General features: G+C 44.3%; 1 protein-coding gene across 1 annotated transcript in view; it reads left to right on the top strand.

Moving 5' to 3' along the window:
- The window catches only part of LOC135513335 (AP-1 complex subunit sigma-2-like), a 43,405-nt gene that overhangs the window by 1,384 nt on the left and 24,869 nt on the right, over positions 1–17,152 (top strand). Inside the window, exon 2 of the mRNA XM_064936260.1 lies at positions 3,057–3,235. Within this exon, the coding sequence (XP_064792332.1) occupies positions 3,057–3,235 (179 nt within the window). The remainder of the gene's footprint in view (positions 1–3,056; positions 3,236–17,152) is intronic.

Here is a 17,152-nt window from a genome sequence, read left to right as displayed (position 1 = left end):
CAAATAGGAGGGTCTGTTGTCCAGACCTCTGGCAGTCTCTATGGGGGTAACACAGGGTTAAAATCTCAGGCTGACTCGCTTCTCTGTATACATCAATGATGTCGCTCTTGCTGCTGGTGATTCTCTGATCCACCTCTACGCAGACGACACCATTCTGTATACTTCTGGCCCGTTCTTGGACACTGTGTTAACTCACCTCCTGACAAGCTTCAATGCCATACAACTCTCCTTCCGTGGCCTCCCAACTGCTTTTAAATGCAAGTAAAACTAAATGCACGCTCTTGAACCGATTGCTGCCCGCACCTGCCAGCCCGTCCAGCATCACTACTCTGGACGGTTCGGACTTAGAATATGTGGACAATTACAAATACCTAGGTGTCTGGTTAGACTGTAAACTCTCCTTCCAGACTCACATTAAGCATCTCCAATCCAAAATTAAAACTACAATTGGCTTCCTATTTTACAACAAAGCATCCTCCTCATGCTGCCAAACATTCCCTGGGTAAAACTGACTATCCTACCGATCCTCGACTTCGGCGATGTCATTTACAAAATAGCCTCCAACGCTCTACTCAGCAAATTGGATGCAGTCTATCACAGTGCCATCCGTTTTGTCACCAAAGCCCCATATACTACCCACCACTGCGACCTGTATGCTCTCATTGGCTGGCTCTCACTCCATATTCGTTGCCCAACCCACTGGCTCCAGGTCATCTATAAGTTTTTGCTAGGTAAAGTCCCGCCTTATCTCAGCTCACTGGTCACCATAGCAGCACCCACCCGGGGCACGCACTCCAGCAGGTATATTTCACTGGTGACCCCCAAATCCAATTCCCCCTTTGGCCGCCATCCAGTTCTCTGCTGCCAATGACTGGAACGAACTGCAAAGATCACTGAAGCTGGAGACTCATATCTCCCTCACTAACTTTAAGCACCAGCTGTCAGAGCATCTCACAGATCACTGCACCTGTACATAGCCCATCTGTTAATAGCCCATCTAACTACCTCATCCCCATACAGTTTTTTTGTTGCTCCTTTGCACCCCAGTATCTCTACTTGCACATTCATCTTCTGCACAAATATCACTCCAGTGTTTAATTGCTAAATTGTAATTATTTTGCCACTATGGCCTATTTATTGCCTTACCTCCCTTATCTTACCTCATTTGCACACACTGTATATAGACTTTTTCTCTATTGTGTTATTGACTGTATGTTTGTTTATTCCATGTGTAACTCTGTGTTGTTTGTGTCACACTGCTTTGCTCTTTTTTGGCCAAGTCGCAGTTGTAAATGAGAATTTGTTCTCAACTAGCCTACCTGGTTAAATATAGGTTATTTTATAAAAAAAATAAGCAGACATTGAAAGCTCTTGCAATATTCAATGAGGACATTTCTCTAAAACTGTCTTTAGGTTACACGTGCACCACCAATTCACAACCGTAGGCTAAATTATGATGGGGAGACCAGATTATTAGCAGATGAGCTACTAACAGCTTGCCACACAACATACACTTAGTATTATGTTCTTAGCTACAGCATACATATCTCCCTGGCAGATTTCATCATTTAGAGTGCCTTTGGAAAGTATTCAGACCCCTTGACTTTTTCCACATGTTGTTACATTTACAGCCTTATTCAAAAATTGATTTAAAAAAATGTTTTACTCATCAATCTACACAAAATACCCCATAATGAAAAAAAATATGTTTTTTTTTTTTTAAATTTTGGCAAATGTAATAAAAAATAAAAAACAGATACCTTATTTACATAACTATTCAGACCCGTTTGCAACGATACTTGAAATCGAGTTTCTTCTCACACTCACGGCACCTCTTATATCTCACACATGGAAAAGTACTGCTTTTATTTGTCTAATTATTAGTTCATTGTATTGTCAGAGCGTCAACTTTTCAACTGTGCTCCAAATCGTTTTGAAATCGTAGCTTCTGCGCCTGCAATTTAATATCATGAGCAGAACCTACAGACAGACCTTCAGTATGTTGTAGCAGGGTAGTTTGGTGATTGGCATTTAGGCTGTTGCAACGAAAAGTCAGCAGACAGACCTACAGTATGTTATAGCAGGTTCGGTAGGGTGACCTGATTTTTAGATATATTTAGTCAAACAGAACGTGAACCCCAAAGTGTACGTTTTGGTTCTAGAGGGGGAGAATAAATATAACAATTATTTGGTTTGGGTTTAGGGGCAGATTCTCTCCTCTCCTCCCTGTCTCCACTAATATCCCTCCTTCTCTCCTCCTCTCCCTGTCTCCACTAATATCCCTCCTTCTCTCCTCTCCTCCCTGTCTCCACTAATATCCCTCCTTCTCTCCTCTCCTCCCTGTCTCCACTAATATCCCTCCTTCTCTCCTCTCCTCCCTGTCTCCACTAATATCCCTCCTTCTCTCCTCTCCTCCCTGTCTCCACTAATATCCCTCCTTCTCTCCTCTCCTCCCTGTCTCCACTAATATCCCTCCTTCTCTCCTCTCCTCCCTGTCTCCACTAATATCCCTCCTTCTCTCCTCCTCTCCCTGTCTCCACTAATATCCCTCCTTCTCTCCTCTCCTCCCTGTCTCCACTAATATCCCTCCTTCTCTCCTCTCCTCCCTGTCTCCACTAATTTCTCTCCTCTCTTCCAGATGCAGTTCATGCTGCTGTTCAGTAGGCAGGGGAAGCTGCGTCTCCACTAATATCCCTCCTTCTCTCCTCTCTTCCAGATGCAGTTCATGCTGCTGTTCAGTAGGCAGGGGAAGCTGCGTCTCCAGTAATATCCCTCCTTCTCTCCTCTCTTCCAGATGCAGTTCATGCTGCTGTTCAGTAGGCAGGGGAAGCTGTGTCTCCACTAATATCCCTCCTTCTCTCCTCCTCTCCCTGTCTCCACTAATATCCCTCCTTCTCTCCTCTCCTCCCTGTCTCCACTAATATCCCTCCTTCTCTCCTCTCCTCCCTGTCTCCACTAATTTCTCTCCTCTCTTCCAGATGCAGTTCATGCTGCTGTTCAGTAGGCAGGGGAAGCTGCGTCTCCAGTAATATCCCTCCTTCTCTCCTCTCTTCCAGATGCAGTTCATGCTGCTGTTCAGTAGGCAGGGGAAGCTGCGTCTCCAGAAGTGGTATGTTCCTCTGTCTGATAAGGAGAAGAAGAAGATTACCAGAGAGCTGGTCCAGACGGTTCTGGCTAGGAAACCAAAGATGTGTTCATTTCTGGAGTGGAGAGACCTCAAGGTTGTTTACAAAAGGTGAGTAGTGATAGAGCTCAAGCACGTTGTCCTCTACAGTTGAAGTTGGAAGTTTACATACATTTAGGTTGGAGTCATTAAAACACGTTTTTCAATCACTCCACAAATTTCTTGTTAACAAACTATAGTTTTGGCAAGTCGGTGAGGACATCTACTTTGTGCATGACACAAGTAATTCTTCCAACAATTGTTTACAGACAGATTATTTCATTTATAATTCACTGTCTCACAATTCCAGTGGGTCAGAAGTTTACATACACTAAGTTGACTGTGCCTTTAAACAGCTTGGAAAATTCCAGAAAATGTAATGCCTTTAGAAGCCTCTGATTGGCTAATTGACATCATTTAGGTCAATTGGTGTACCTGTGGATGTATTTCAAGGCCTACCTTCAAACTCAGTGCCTCATCATGGGAAAATCAGAAGAAATCAGCCAAGACCTCCAAAAAATTGTAGACCTCCACAAGTCTGGTTCATCCTTGGGAGCAATTTCCAAACGCCTGAAGATACCACGTACAATCAATAGTACGCAAGTATAAACACCAAGGGACGATGTGGCTATCATACCGCTCAGGAAGGAGACACGTTCTGTCTCCGAGAGATGAACGTACTTTGGTGCGAAAAGTGCAAAACAATCCCAGAACAACAGCAAAGGACCTTATGAAGATGCTGGAGGAAACAGGTACAAAAGTATCTATATCCACAGTAAAACAAGTACTATATCGACATAACCTGAAAGGCCTCTCAGCAAGGAAGAAGCGACTGCTCCAAAACCACCATAAAAAAGCCAAATGTCCTCTGGTCTGATGAAACAAAAATAGAACTGTTTGGCCATAATGACCATCATTATGTTTGTAGGAATAATGTTTGTAGGAAAATTGGGAAGAGGAGAGGATTGCAAGCCTCAGCATCATGTTGTGGGGATGCTTTGCTGCAGGAGGGACTTGTGCACTTCGCAAAATAGATGGCATCATGAGGAGCAACATCTCAAGACATCAGTCAGGAAGTTAAAGCTTGGTCGCAAATGGGTCTACCAAATGGACAATGACCCCAAGCATACTTCCAAAGTTGTGTCAAATTGGCTTAGTCAAGGTATTGGAGATATTGGAGTGGCAATCACAAAGCCCTGACCTCAAGTTTGTAGAAAATGTGTGGGCTGAACTGCAAAAGCGTGTGCGAGTAAGGAGTCCTACAAACCTGATTTAGTTACAACAGCTCTGTCAGGAGGAATGGGCCAAAATTCACCCAACTTATTGTGTGAAGCTTGTGGAAGGCTACCCAGAACAATTTAAAGGCAATGCTACCAAATACTAATTGAGTGTATGTAAACTTCTGACCCACTCGGAATGTGATAATAGCTGAAAAAAATAATTCTCTACTATTATTCTGATATTTCACAATCATAAAATAAAGTGGTGATCGAACTGACCTAAGACAGGGAATTTTTACTAGGATTAAATGTCAAGAATTGTGAAAAACTGAGTTTAAATGTATATGACTAAGGTGTGTGTAAACTTCCGACTTCAACTGAATATAGTGCACTACTTTTGGCTTTGGTCAAACGTAGTGCACTATATAGGGAATAGGATGGTATTTGGGAAGCAAGCCATCCCCCAACAGGTTGCCATCCTTATCACTGTCAGAAAAGTATCTTCGGATCAGGATTTATTTGGGCTTAATTTGTTGTGCCGTACATACACACGTATTACTTCATAATGAATTAGAGCTGGGCGGTGTCCAGATTTCCATACCGTCATAGCGTTTCTGTACCACCCGAGGGTATACAGTATTACCTGCAGTTTACACAAGGGCTGTTATTTATTACTTATTTTATATGCTAACAAAGTACTAGCGAATTCCCATAGAGCAGGTAGGTAATCCCAGGCAATGCTGTCGGGGGTACGCCAAATAAAAATGTGATTCACATAAAAATATCATTTTTCAAACAGTACATTTATATTTTCCAATGGGGATATACATTTGGGTGAGTTTTTTTTTCTTTCTCGCCTGAGTAGCCTCGTTTCACTGCCAAAAATCTAATTAAACCATCTAGTGTTCAGCGAAATAACAACACAATGTCAAATACAGTTAGTCAAATAATTAACATCCAATCACATTAACCATTACTCTCTTGCGGGAAACCTTCACTCTTGTGCGGACATTGACTACACCGCTCTTGTCGCGTGCACGAGCGTTGCAAAATAAATGTAGAAATCTATATTATTCAATTATTGCACCCACACTGCTCGCGCGCGCCAACGAGCGTCTGCGTTGCCAAGGGCTAAAATAAAAGTAAGTTCTATTTCTGACGCAGATCACGCTGCAAGTCCTGCCTCTCCCATCACCTCATTGGTTTATAGAAGCAGGAACCCACGTGCCATCTCCTCATTGGTTATACCCACGTGGGTGACTGAAAGACGAATGAGGTCAGTGGCGGTAATGCACCTAATTTATGTAAGTTGCCAATCACAATATAAAGTCGAGAAGAAAAAGCCTAGAAGGAGGAGAGATTACTAGAAATTATTCGGTTGACTGTTTTATGTGTGGCTTAATTGTCGGAGTAGAGGACCTTGTGCACTTCAGGTAAAATAACAACTCAATGTTTATGTCCCAGGACAGATTAGCTAGCAACAGCAAGCTAGCTAAATAGGACAAATTAGATAGCAAGTGCAAGCTAGCTAGCTAAATTGCCATAAAGGTTTAATGCTTTTCGACCTGTCCCCAAATAAATGTAATTGGTTCAGAGTTTGTTTTGATATTTTAACCTGCGTGTCGTGATCGCGTTTCGTGTGGGGGGACAAAATACATTTATGCACGATGGCGCACGAGCGTAGCCGTTTTGGGTTCCGTTTTGGAAACGAAACATGACAATTTGAAAAGTAAGCCACGGGAGTTTTTTGAGCGAGATTAAAGACGACTTTCGAGTAGTAAGACATGTATAAAAGCAACAGATACCATTAATAAGAAGGGGCTGGAAGCGTCTTATATGGTGAGCTACCGAGTGACTAGGACAGGCAAGCCCCATACTATTGTGGAGGACTTAATTATTTCTGCTGCTGCGGATATGGCTGGGACAATGCTGGGGGAAAAGGCCCAAAAAACTATACAGACAATGCCTTCATCAAACAACACTGTTTCACAATGCATCAGTGACATGGCAGGAGATGTTTTGAAACAATTACTGTTTGCTCCTTGCTGTCCCCAGTCCACCTGGCCGTGCTGCTGCTCCAGTTTCAACTGTTCTGCCTTATTATTATTCGACCATGCTGGTCATTTATGAACATTTGAACATCTTGGCCATGTTCTGTTATAATCTCTACCCGGCACAGCCAGAAGAGGACTGGCCACCCCACATAGCCTGGTTCCTCTCTAGGTTTCTTCCTAGGTTTTGGCTTTTCTAGGGAGTTTTTCCTAGCCACCGTGCTTCTACACCTGCATTGCTTGCTGTTTGGGGTTTTAGGCTGGGTTTCTGTACAGCACTTTGAGATATCAGCTGATGTACGAAGGGCTATATAAATAAATTTGATTTGATTTGATTTGATTTTGCATACAAGCCAGTGAATTCTATGCGTTACAGCTGGATGAGTCAACAGACGTGGCGGGCCTGGCACAGCTCCTGGTATATGTCCGTTACGTTTATGGGCGGTCAATTAAGGAAGACATCCTCTTCTGCAAACCACTGGAAACCAGGACAACAGGAGAGGATATTTTTAAAGTATTGGACAGCTTTGTGACATCAAATGGTCTTTGGTGGTCAAGATGTGTAGGTATCGGTACTGATGGCACAAAAGCCATGACAGGGAGACATAGTGGAGTGGTAACACGCATGCAAGCTGTTGCTCCCGACGCCACTTGGGCACACTGCAGCATCCATCGAGAGGCTCTTGCTGCCAAGGGAATACCTGCCAGCTTGAAAGACGTTTTGGACACTACAGTGAAAATGGTTAACCTTTATTTAAGCAAGGCCCCGGAACTCTCATGTATTTTCTGCATTATGCAATGATAAGGGCAGGAACCATGTAACGTTTTTATAACATATAGAAGAGCGCTGGTTTTCAAGGGGCAAAGTGTTGACACGTTTTTTTTTTAAATTGAGAGACGAGTTTTAAGTTTTCTTTACTGACCATAATTTTCTCTTGTCTGACCACTTGCACGATGACGAGTTTCTCACATGACTGGCCTATCTGGGTGATGTTTTTTCTCGCCTGAATGATCTGAATCTAGGATTACAGGGACTCTCCGCAACTACATTCAATATGCGTGACAAAGTTGAGGCTATGATTAAGAAGTTGGAGCTCTTTTCTGTCTGCATTAACAAAGACAACACATAGGTCTTTCCATCACTGTATGATTTTTTGTGTGCAAATATACTCAAGCTTACGGACAATGTCAAATGTGATATAGCGAAGCACCTGACTGAGTTGGGTGAGCAATTACGCAGGTACTTTCCCGAAACGGACGACACAAACAACTGGATTCGTTATCCCTTACATGTCCTGCCTCCAGTCCACTTACCGATATCTGAACAAGAGAGCCTCTTGGAATTGCAATAAGCTGTTCTGTGAAAATTGAGTTTAATCAGAAGCCACTGCCAGATTTCTGGATAGGGCTGCGCTCAGAGTATCCTGCCTTGGCAAATAATGCTGTTAACATCTCTGGGATATGTGGGACGCTAGCGGAAAATGCAGAGCGCCAAATTCAAATAAATTACTATAAAAATCAAACTTTCATTAAATCACACATGTAAGATAGCAAATTAAAGCTACACTTGTTGTGAATCCAGCCAACATGTCAGATTTCAAAAAGGCTTTTCGGGGAAAGCAAACGATGCTATTATCTGAGGATAGCACCTCCGTAAACAAAGAGAGAAACCATATTTCAACCCTGCAGGCGCGACACAAAACGCAGAAAAAAAATATAATTCATGCCTTACCTTTGACGAGCTTCTTTTGTTGGCACTCCAATATGTCCCATAAACATCACAAATGGTACTTTTGTTCGATTAATTCCGTCGATATATATGCAAAATGTCAATTTATTTGGCGAGTTTGACCCAGAAAAACACCGGTTCCAACTTGCTCAACGTGACTACAAAATATCTCAAAAGTTACCTGTAAACTTTGCTAAAACATTTCAAACTATTTTTGTAATACAGCTTTAGGTATTTTTTAACGTAAATAATCGATAAAATTGAAGACAGGATGATCTGTGTTCAATACAGGAGGAAAACAAACTGTAGCTAGCTTTCTGGTCACGCGCCTCTATCTAACAGTAACACATGAAGTGACCCTCGTTCAAGATGGCCGTACTTCTTCATTACACAAAGGAATAACCTCAACCAATTTCTAAAGACTGTTGACATCCAGTGGAAGCGATAGGAACTGCAAGAAGGTCCCTTAGAAATCTGGATTCCCAATGAAAACCCATTGAAAAGAGAGTGACCTAAAAAAAAAAAAAACTATCTGAGTGGTTTGTCCTCTGGGTTTCACCTGCTAAATAGGTTCTGTTATACTCACAGACATGATTCAAACAGTTTTAGAAACTTCAGAGTTTCTTATCTTCTGGGGGTGAGTAGCAGGCAGTTGAATTTGGGCATGCATTTCATCCGGACGTGAAAATACTTCCCCCTGTCACCAAGAAGTTAAGACACTGATGCCCTTTGCAACCACGTAGCTATGTGGGAGTGGATTCTCGGCCCTCACTAGCATGAAAACCAAATACAGGCACAGACTGTGTGTGGAAAAATATTTAAGACTGAGACTCTCTCCAATGCAAAGTTATACAGAGTTATGTGCATCCTTTCAAGCACAATCATTAACCTGTGGCGAGTTATTCACAATTTTTGATGAACAAATAAGGTTTTATATGTAAGATGGCTAAATAAAGAGCAAAATTGTTGATTATTATTATTTGTGCCCTGGTCCTATAAGAGCTCTTTGTCACTTCCCAGGAGCCGGGTTGTGACGACAACTCACATTCATTCTTATGTTTAATATATGTATCATTGATAAGAGGGAGCAGGTCTACTGAAACATTGATAAGAGGCGGTAGATCTACTGAAAGATTAAGAGGGGGTACGTCTACTGAAACATTAAGATGTGGTAGGTCTACTGAAACATTGTTAAGAGGGAGCAGGTCTACTGAAACATTGATAAGAGGGAGTAAGATGAGTTAAGATGGAGATTAAAATATTTACTAAACATTATTTTAAAAATTATAAAAAGTAACACTGAAATAACAATAACGAGGCTGTATACAGAGGGTACTGTTACTGAGTCAGTGTGTGTGGGGGTACAGGTTAGTCAAGGTAATTTGTACATGTAGGTAGTGGTAAAGTGACTATGCATAGATAATAAACAGAGAGTAGCAGGTAGCAGTGTAAAAACAAAGGGATGGGGGGTCAATGAAAATAGTCTGGGTGGCCATTTATTTAATTGTTCAGCGGTCTTATGGCTTGGGGATAGAAGCTTTTAAGAAGCCTTTTGGACCTTGACTTGGCACTCCGGTACCACTTGCCGTGTGGTAGCAGACAGAACCGTCTGTGACCTGGGTGACTGGAGTCTTTGACAATTTTTTCGGCCTTCCTTTGACACAGCCTAGTATATAGGTCCTTGATGTCAGGAAGCTTGGTCCCAGTGATGTACTGGGCCGTACGCACTACCCTCTTTAGCGCCACCACGATCAGGTCCTTTGTCTTGCTCACGTTGAGGGAGAGGTTGTTGTCCTGGCCCCACAGTGCCAGTTCTCTGACCTCCTCCCTATAGGCTGTCTCATCGTTGTCAGTGATCAGGTCTACCACTGTTGTGTTGTCAGCAAACTTAATGATGGTGTTGGAGTCGTGCTTGGCCACACAGTCGTGGGTGAACAGGGAGTACAGGAGGAGACTAAGCATGCACCCCTGAGGGGCCACCGTGTTGAGGATCAGCGTGGCAGAAGTGTTGTTGCCTGACCTTATCCCCTGGGGGCCCATCAGGAAGTCCAGGATCCAGTTGCAGAGGGCAGTGTTTAGTCCCAGGGTCCTTAGCTTAGTGATGAGCTTTGTGGGCGCTATGGTGTTGAACGCTAAGCTGTAGTCAATGAACAGCATTCTCACATAGGTGTTCCTTTTGTCCAGGTGGGAAAGGGAATTGTGGAGTGCTATTGAGATTGCATCATCTGTGGATCTGTTTGGGCAGTATACGAAATGGAGTGGGTCTAGGGTTTCTGGGATGATCGTGTTGATGTGAGCCATGACCAGCCTTTCAAAGCACTTAATGGCTACCTACATGAGTGCTACGGGTCAGTAGTCATTTAGGTAGGTTACCTTCGCTTTCTTGGGCACAGGGACTATGGTGGTTTGATTGAAACATGTCGGTATTACTGACTCTGTCAGGGAGAGGTTGAAAATGTCAGTGAAGACATTTGCCAGTTGGTCCGCGCATGCTCTGATTGCACGTCCTGGTAAACTGGCTGTCCCCGCGTACTTGTGAATGTTGACCTTTTTAAAGGTCTTGATCACATCGGCAACAGAGTGTGATAACACAGTCGACCGGAACAGCTGGTGCTCTCATGCATGCTTCAGTGTTGCTTCCCTGGAAACGAGCATAAAAGGCATTTAGCTCGTCTGGTAGGTTCACGTCACTGCTGGGTTTCCCTTTGTAGTCTGTAATAGTTTTCAAGCCCTGCCACATCCAACGAGCGTCAGAGCCGGTGTTGTAGGATTCAATCTTAGTTCTGTATTGACACTTTACCTGTTTGATGGTTTGTCTGAGGGTATAGCGTCCAGATTAGTGTCCCGCTCCTTGAAAGCGTCAGCTCGAGCCTTTAGCTTGGTGCGGATGTTGCCTGTAATCCATGAAGGGATATGTACATATTGTCGCTGTGGGGACGACGCTGTCGATGCCCTTATTGATTAAGCCGGTGACTGAGATGGTACACTCCTCAATGTCATTGGATGAATCCCAGAACATATTACAGTTTGTGCTAGCAAAACAGGCCTATAGCGTAGCATCCGCTTCATCTGACCACTAACGTATTGAGCGAGTCACTGGTACTTCCTGCTTTAGTTTTAGCTTGTAAGTAGGAATCTGGAGGATAGAATTATGGTGAGATTTGACAAATGGAGGGAGAGGGAGAGCTGTGTATGCTTCTCTGTGTGTGGAGTAAAAGTGGTCTAGAGTTTTTTTTTACTCTGGTTGCATGTGACATGCTGGTAGAAATTCGGTAAAGCGGATTTAAGTTTCCCTGTATTAAAGTCCCCGGCCACTAGGAGCGCCGCTTCTGGATGAACATTTTCTTGTTTGCTTATGGCCTTCTACAGCTCGCTGAGTGCGGTCTTAGTACCAGTATCGGCTTGTGGTGGTAAATAGACGGCTACGAATAATATAGATAGTGTGGTCTACAGCTTATCATGAGGTACTCTACGTCAGGTGAGTAATACCCCGAGACTTCTTTAATATTAGACATTGCACACCAGCTGTTATTTACAAATAGACACACACCTCCACCCCTTGTCTTACCAGACGTAGCTGCTCAATGCATGGAAAACCTAGCCAGCTATATATTCTCGTTGTTCAGCCACGACTTGGTGAAACATAATACATTACAGTTTTTAATGTCCCGTTGGTAGGATAGTCTCGATCATAGATCATCCAGTTTATTTTCCAGTGATTGCACGTTGGCCAATAGAACGGATGGTAATGTTGGTTTACCCACTCGCTGACGAATTCTCAAAAGGCACCCCACCTCTTTATTTCTGTCTTTTCTTCATGCGGATGACGGGGAATTGGGCCTGGTCTTGGGGAAACAGTATATCCTTCGCATTAACGAAAAAAATCTTCGGCCAGTTTGAGGTGAGTAATCGCTGTTCTGATATCCAGAAGGTAGTTTCGGTCAAAAGAAACGGTAGCAGCAACACTACAGTGGGGCAAAAAAAGTATTTAGTCAGCCACCAATTGTGCAAGTTCCCCATTTAAAAAGATGAGAAAGGCCTGTAATTTTCATCATAGGTACACTTCAACTATGACAGACAAAATTAGAAAGAAAATCCAGAAAATCACATTGTAGGATTTTTTATGAATTAATTTGCAAATTATGGTGGAAATAAGTATTTGGTCACCTACAAACAAGCAATATTTCTGGCTCTCACAGACCTGTAACTTCTTCTCTGTCCTCCACTCGTTACCTGTATTAATGGCACCTGTTTGAACTTGTTATCTGTTTAAAAGACACCTGTCCACAACCTCAAACAGTCACACTCCAAACTCCACCAAAGAGCTGTCAAAGGACACCAGAAACAAAATTGTAGACCTGCACCAGGCTGGGAAGACTGAATCAGCAATAGATAAGCAGCTTGGTTTGAAGAAATCAACTGTGGGAGCAATTATTAGGAAATGGAAGCCACACAAGACCACTGATAATCTCCCTCGATCTGGGGCTCCACGCAAGATCTCACCCCGTGGGGTCAAAATGATCACAAGAACGGTGAACAAAAATCCCAGAACCACACGGGGGGACCTAGTGAATGACCTGCAGAGAGCTGGGACCAAAGTAACAAAGCCTACCATCAGTAACACACTACGCCGCCAGGGACTCAAATCCTGCAGTGCCAGACATGTCCTACTGCTTAAGCCAGTACATGTCCAGGCCCGTCTGAAGTTTGCTAGAGAGCATTTGGATGATCCAGAAGAAGATTGGGAGAATGTCATATGGTCAGATGAAACCAAAATAGAATGTTTTGGTAAAAACTCAACTCGTCGTATTTGGAGGACAAAGAATGCTGAGTTGCATCCAAAGAACACCATACCTACTGTGAAGCATGGGGGTGGAAACATGCTTTGGGGCTGTTTTTCTGCAAAGGGACCAGGACGACTGATCTGTGTAAAGGAAAGAATGAATGGGGCCATGTATCGTGAGATTTTGAGTGAAAACCTCCTTCCATCATCAAGGGCATTGAAGATGAAAGTGGCTGGGTCTTTCCGCATGACAATGATCACAAACACACCTCCCGGGCAACGAAGGAATGGCTTCGTAAGAAGCATTTCAAGGTCCTGGAGTGGCCTAGCCAGTCTCCAGATCTCAACCCCATAGAAAATCTTTGGAGGGAGTTGAAAGTCCATGTTGCCCTGTAACAGCCCCAAAACATCACTGCTCTAGAGGAGATCTGCATGGAGGAATGGGCAAAAATACCAGCAACAGTGTGTGAAAACCTTGTGAAGACTTACAGAAAATGTTTGACCTCTGTCATTGCCAACAAAGGGTATATAACAAAGTATTGAGAAACTTTTGTTATGACCAAATACTTATTTCCACCATAATTTGCAAATAAATTCATACAAAATCCTACAATGTGATTTTTTTCTGGATTTTTTTTCTCATTTTGTCTGTCATAGTTGAAGTGTACCTTTGATGAAAATTACAGGCCTCTCATCTTTTTAAGTGGGAGAACTTGCACAATTGGTGGCTGACTAAATACTTTTTTGCTCCACTGTATGTACAAAATAAGTTACAAACAATGCGAGAAAACAAATAGAATAGCACAGTTGGTTTGGAGCCCGTAAAATGGCAGCTTTCCCCTCCGGCGACATTATGTAAAATACCAGTTTAAAGTTTAAAATACTACATTAACGTCCCATCCAAAAGACGGCACCTTACGCAGGGCGATATCCCCAAACACTACCCAGAGGTATTGGAATAAAAAAATTTAGACCAGAGGAAAGAGTGCCTCTTACTGGCCCTCCACTTCCAGAAGTATCTGGGACCGACCAGGACCGACTCTGCTTAGCTTCAGAGGCAAGTCAGCAGTGGAATGCAGGGTGGTATGCTGCTGGTAGGCATACGGTGCATCCGGAAAGTATTCAGACCCCTTGACTTTTTCAACATTTTGTTAGGTTACAGTGTTCTAAAAATAGATTAAATAAAACATTTTTCCTCATCAATCTATACACAATACACCATAATGACTAAAGTAAAAACAGGTTGTAATTTATTTTTGCAAATGTACACAATCGGTCAAAAGTTTTACAACTCATTCAAGGGCTTTTCTTTATTTTTACTCTTTTCTAAATTGTAGAATAATAGCGAAGACATCAAAACTATGACATAACACATGTAGTAACACATGTAGGAATTATGTAGTAACCAAAAAAGTGTTAAACAAATCAAAATATATGTAATATTTGCGATTCTTCAAATAGGTCTTGATGACAGCTTTGCACACTCTTGGCATTGTCTCAACCAGATTCATAAGGTTGTCACCTGGAATGCATTTCAATTAACAGGTGTGCTTTCTAAAAGTGAATTTGTGGAATTTCTTTCCTTCTTAATGCATTTGAGCCAATCAGTTGTGTTGTGATATGGTAAGGGGGTGGGGGGGGGGGGGGTATACAGAAGATAGTCTTTTACCAAATAGGGCTAAGTCCATATTATGGCAAGAACAGCTCAAATAAGCAAAGAGAAATGACAGTCCATCATTACCTTAAGACATGAAGGTCAGTCAATACGGAAAGTTTCTTCAAGTGCAGTCGCAAAAACCATCAAGCGCTATGATGAAACTGGCTCTGATGAAGACCGCCACAGGAAAGGAAGACCCAGAGTGACCTCTGCTGCAGAGGATAAGTTCATTAGAGTTAACAGCATCAGAAATTGCAGCCCAAATAAATGCTTCACAGAGTTCAAGTAACATACATCTCAACAACTATTCTGAGGAGACTGAGTGAATCAGGCCTTCATGGTCGAATTGCTGCAAAGAAACCACTACTAAAGGACACCAATAAGAAGAGACTCACCTGCATGAAGAAACATGAGCAATGGACATTAATTAGATCGGTGGAAATATATTTTTTTGGATTCAACTGCCGTGTCATTGTGAGACGCGGTGTGGGTGAACGGATGATCTCTGCACGTGTATTTCTCACTGTAAAGCATGGAGGAGGAGGTGTTATGATGTAGGAGTGCTTTGCTGGTGACACTACCTGTGATTGATTTAGAAATCAAGGCACACTTAACCAGCATGGCTACCACAGCATTCTGCAGTGATACACCATCCCATCGGGTTTGCGCTTAGTGGGACTATCATTTGTTTTTCAACAGGACAATGACCCAACACACCTCCAGGCTGTGTAAGGGCTATTTTACCAAGAAGGAGCGTGATGGAGTGCTGCATCAGATGACCTGGCCTCAACAATCACCCGACCTCAACCAAATTGAGATGGTTTGGGATGAGTTGGACCACAGAGTGAAGGAAAAGCATCCAACAAGTGCTCAGCATATGTGGGAACTCCTTCAAGACTGTTGGAAAAACATTCCAGGTGAAGCTGGTTAAGAGTGTGCAAATCTGTCATCAAGGCAAAATGAGGGTATTTGAAGAATCTCAAAAATACAATACATATTTTGATTTAATTAACTTTTTTGGTTATGATTCCATATGTGTTATTTCATAGTTTTGATTATTCTACACACATTCAAAACAATGCAGGAGTGGCTTCGGGACAAGTCTCTGAATGCTGATGAGAGAGGAGAGGATAGGCAGAGGGGGGGGGGAGAAAAAGGGGAGAAATAGAGGCAGGGGAGAGGCAGAGGATAGGGGAGGGGGAGAGGGCAGAGAAGTGGAGGGGAGAGGGCAGAGAAGGGGAGGGGAGAGGCAGATGAAGGGAGAGGCAGAGAGGCAGAGGAGGGGAGAGCAGAAGGAAGGGAGAGGAGAACAGGAGTGGAGAGGGGGAGAGGCAGATGGGGAGAGGCAGATGGGGAGAGGCAGATGGGGAGAGGCAGATGGGGAGAGGGGAGAGGCAGATGGGGAGAGGCAGATGAGGAGAGGCAGATGAAGGGAGAGGAGAGGCAGATGAGGAGAGGCAGATGAGGAGAGGCAGATGAAGGGAGAGGAGAGGCAGATGAGGAGAGGCAGATGAAGGGAGAGGAGAGGCAGATGAGGAGAGGCAGATGAAGGGAGAGGAGAGGCAGATGAAGGGAGAGGAGAGGCAGATGAGGAGAGGCAGATGAGGAGAGGCAGATGAAGGGAGAGGAGAGGCAGATGAGGAGAGGCAGATGAGGAGAGGCAGATGGGGAGAGGCAGATGGGGAGAGGCAGATGAGGAGAGGCAGATGGGGAGAGGCAGATGGGGAGAGGCAGATGGGGAGAGGCAGATGGGGAGAGGCAGATGGGGAGAGGCAGATGGGGAGAGGCAGATGGGGAGAGGCAGATGGGGAGAGGCAGATGAGGAGAGGGGAGAGGCAGATGAGGAGAGGGGAGAGGCAGATGAGGAGAGGGGAGAGGCAGATGAGGAGAGGGGAGAGGCAGATGGGGAGAGGCAGATGGGGAGAGGCAGATGAGGAGAGGGGAGAGGCAGATGAGGAGAGGGGAGAGGCAGATGGGGAGAGGCAGATGGGGAGAGGCAGATGGGGAGAGGCAGATGGGGAGAGGCAGATGGGGAGAGGCAGATGGGGAGAGGGGAGAGGCAGATGGGGAGAGGCAGATGAGGAGAGGCAGATGAAGGGAGAGGAGAGGCAGATGAGGAGAGGCAGATGAAGGGAGAGGAGAGGCAGATGAGGAGAGGCAGATGGGGAGAGGCAGATGGGGAGAGGCAGATGAGGAGAGGCAGATGGGGAGAGGCAGATGGGGAGAGGCAGATGGGGAGAGGCAGATGGGGAGAGGCAGATGGGGAGAGGCAGATGGGGAGAGGCAGATGGGGAGAGGCAGATGGGGAGAGGCAGATGAGGAGAGGGGAGAGGCAGATGAGGAGAGGGGAGAGGCAGATGAGGAGAGGGGAGAGGCAGATGAGGAGAGGGGAGAGGCAGATGGGGAGAGGCAGATGGGGAGAGGCAGATGAGGAGAGGGGAGAGGCAGATGAGGAGAGGCAGATGGGGAGAGGCAGATGGGGAGAGGCAGATGGGGAGAGGCAGATGGGGAGAGGCAGATGGGGAGAGGCAGATGAGGAGAGGCAGATG

This window comes from Oncorhynchus masou, chromosome 24 (assembly GCF_036934945.1).
Source record: "Oncorhynchus masou masou isolate Uvic2021 chromosome 24, UVic_Omas_1.1, whole genome shotgun sequence".
NCBI classification, from domain to species: domain Eukaryota; kingdom Metazoa; phylum Chordata; class Actinopteri; order Salmoniformes; family Salmonidae; genus Oncorhynchus; species Oncorhynchus masou.
The sequence above is the reverse complement of the archived record's forward strand: the minus strand, read 5'-3'. Positions and strand labels throughout refer to the sequence as shown.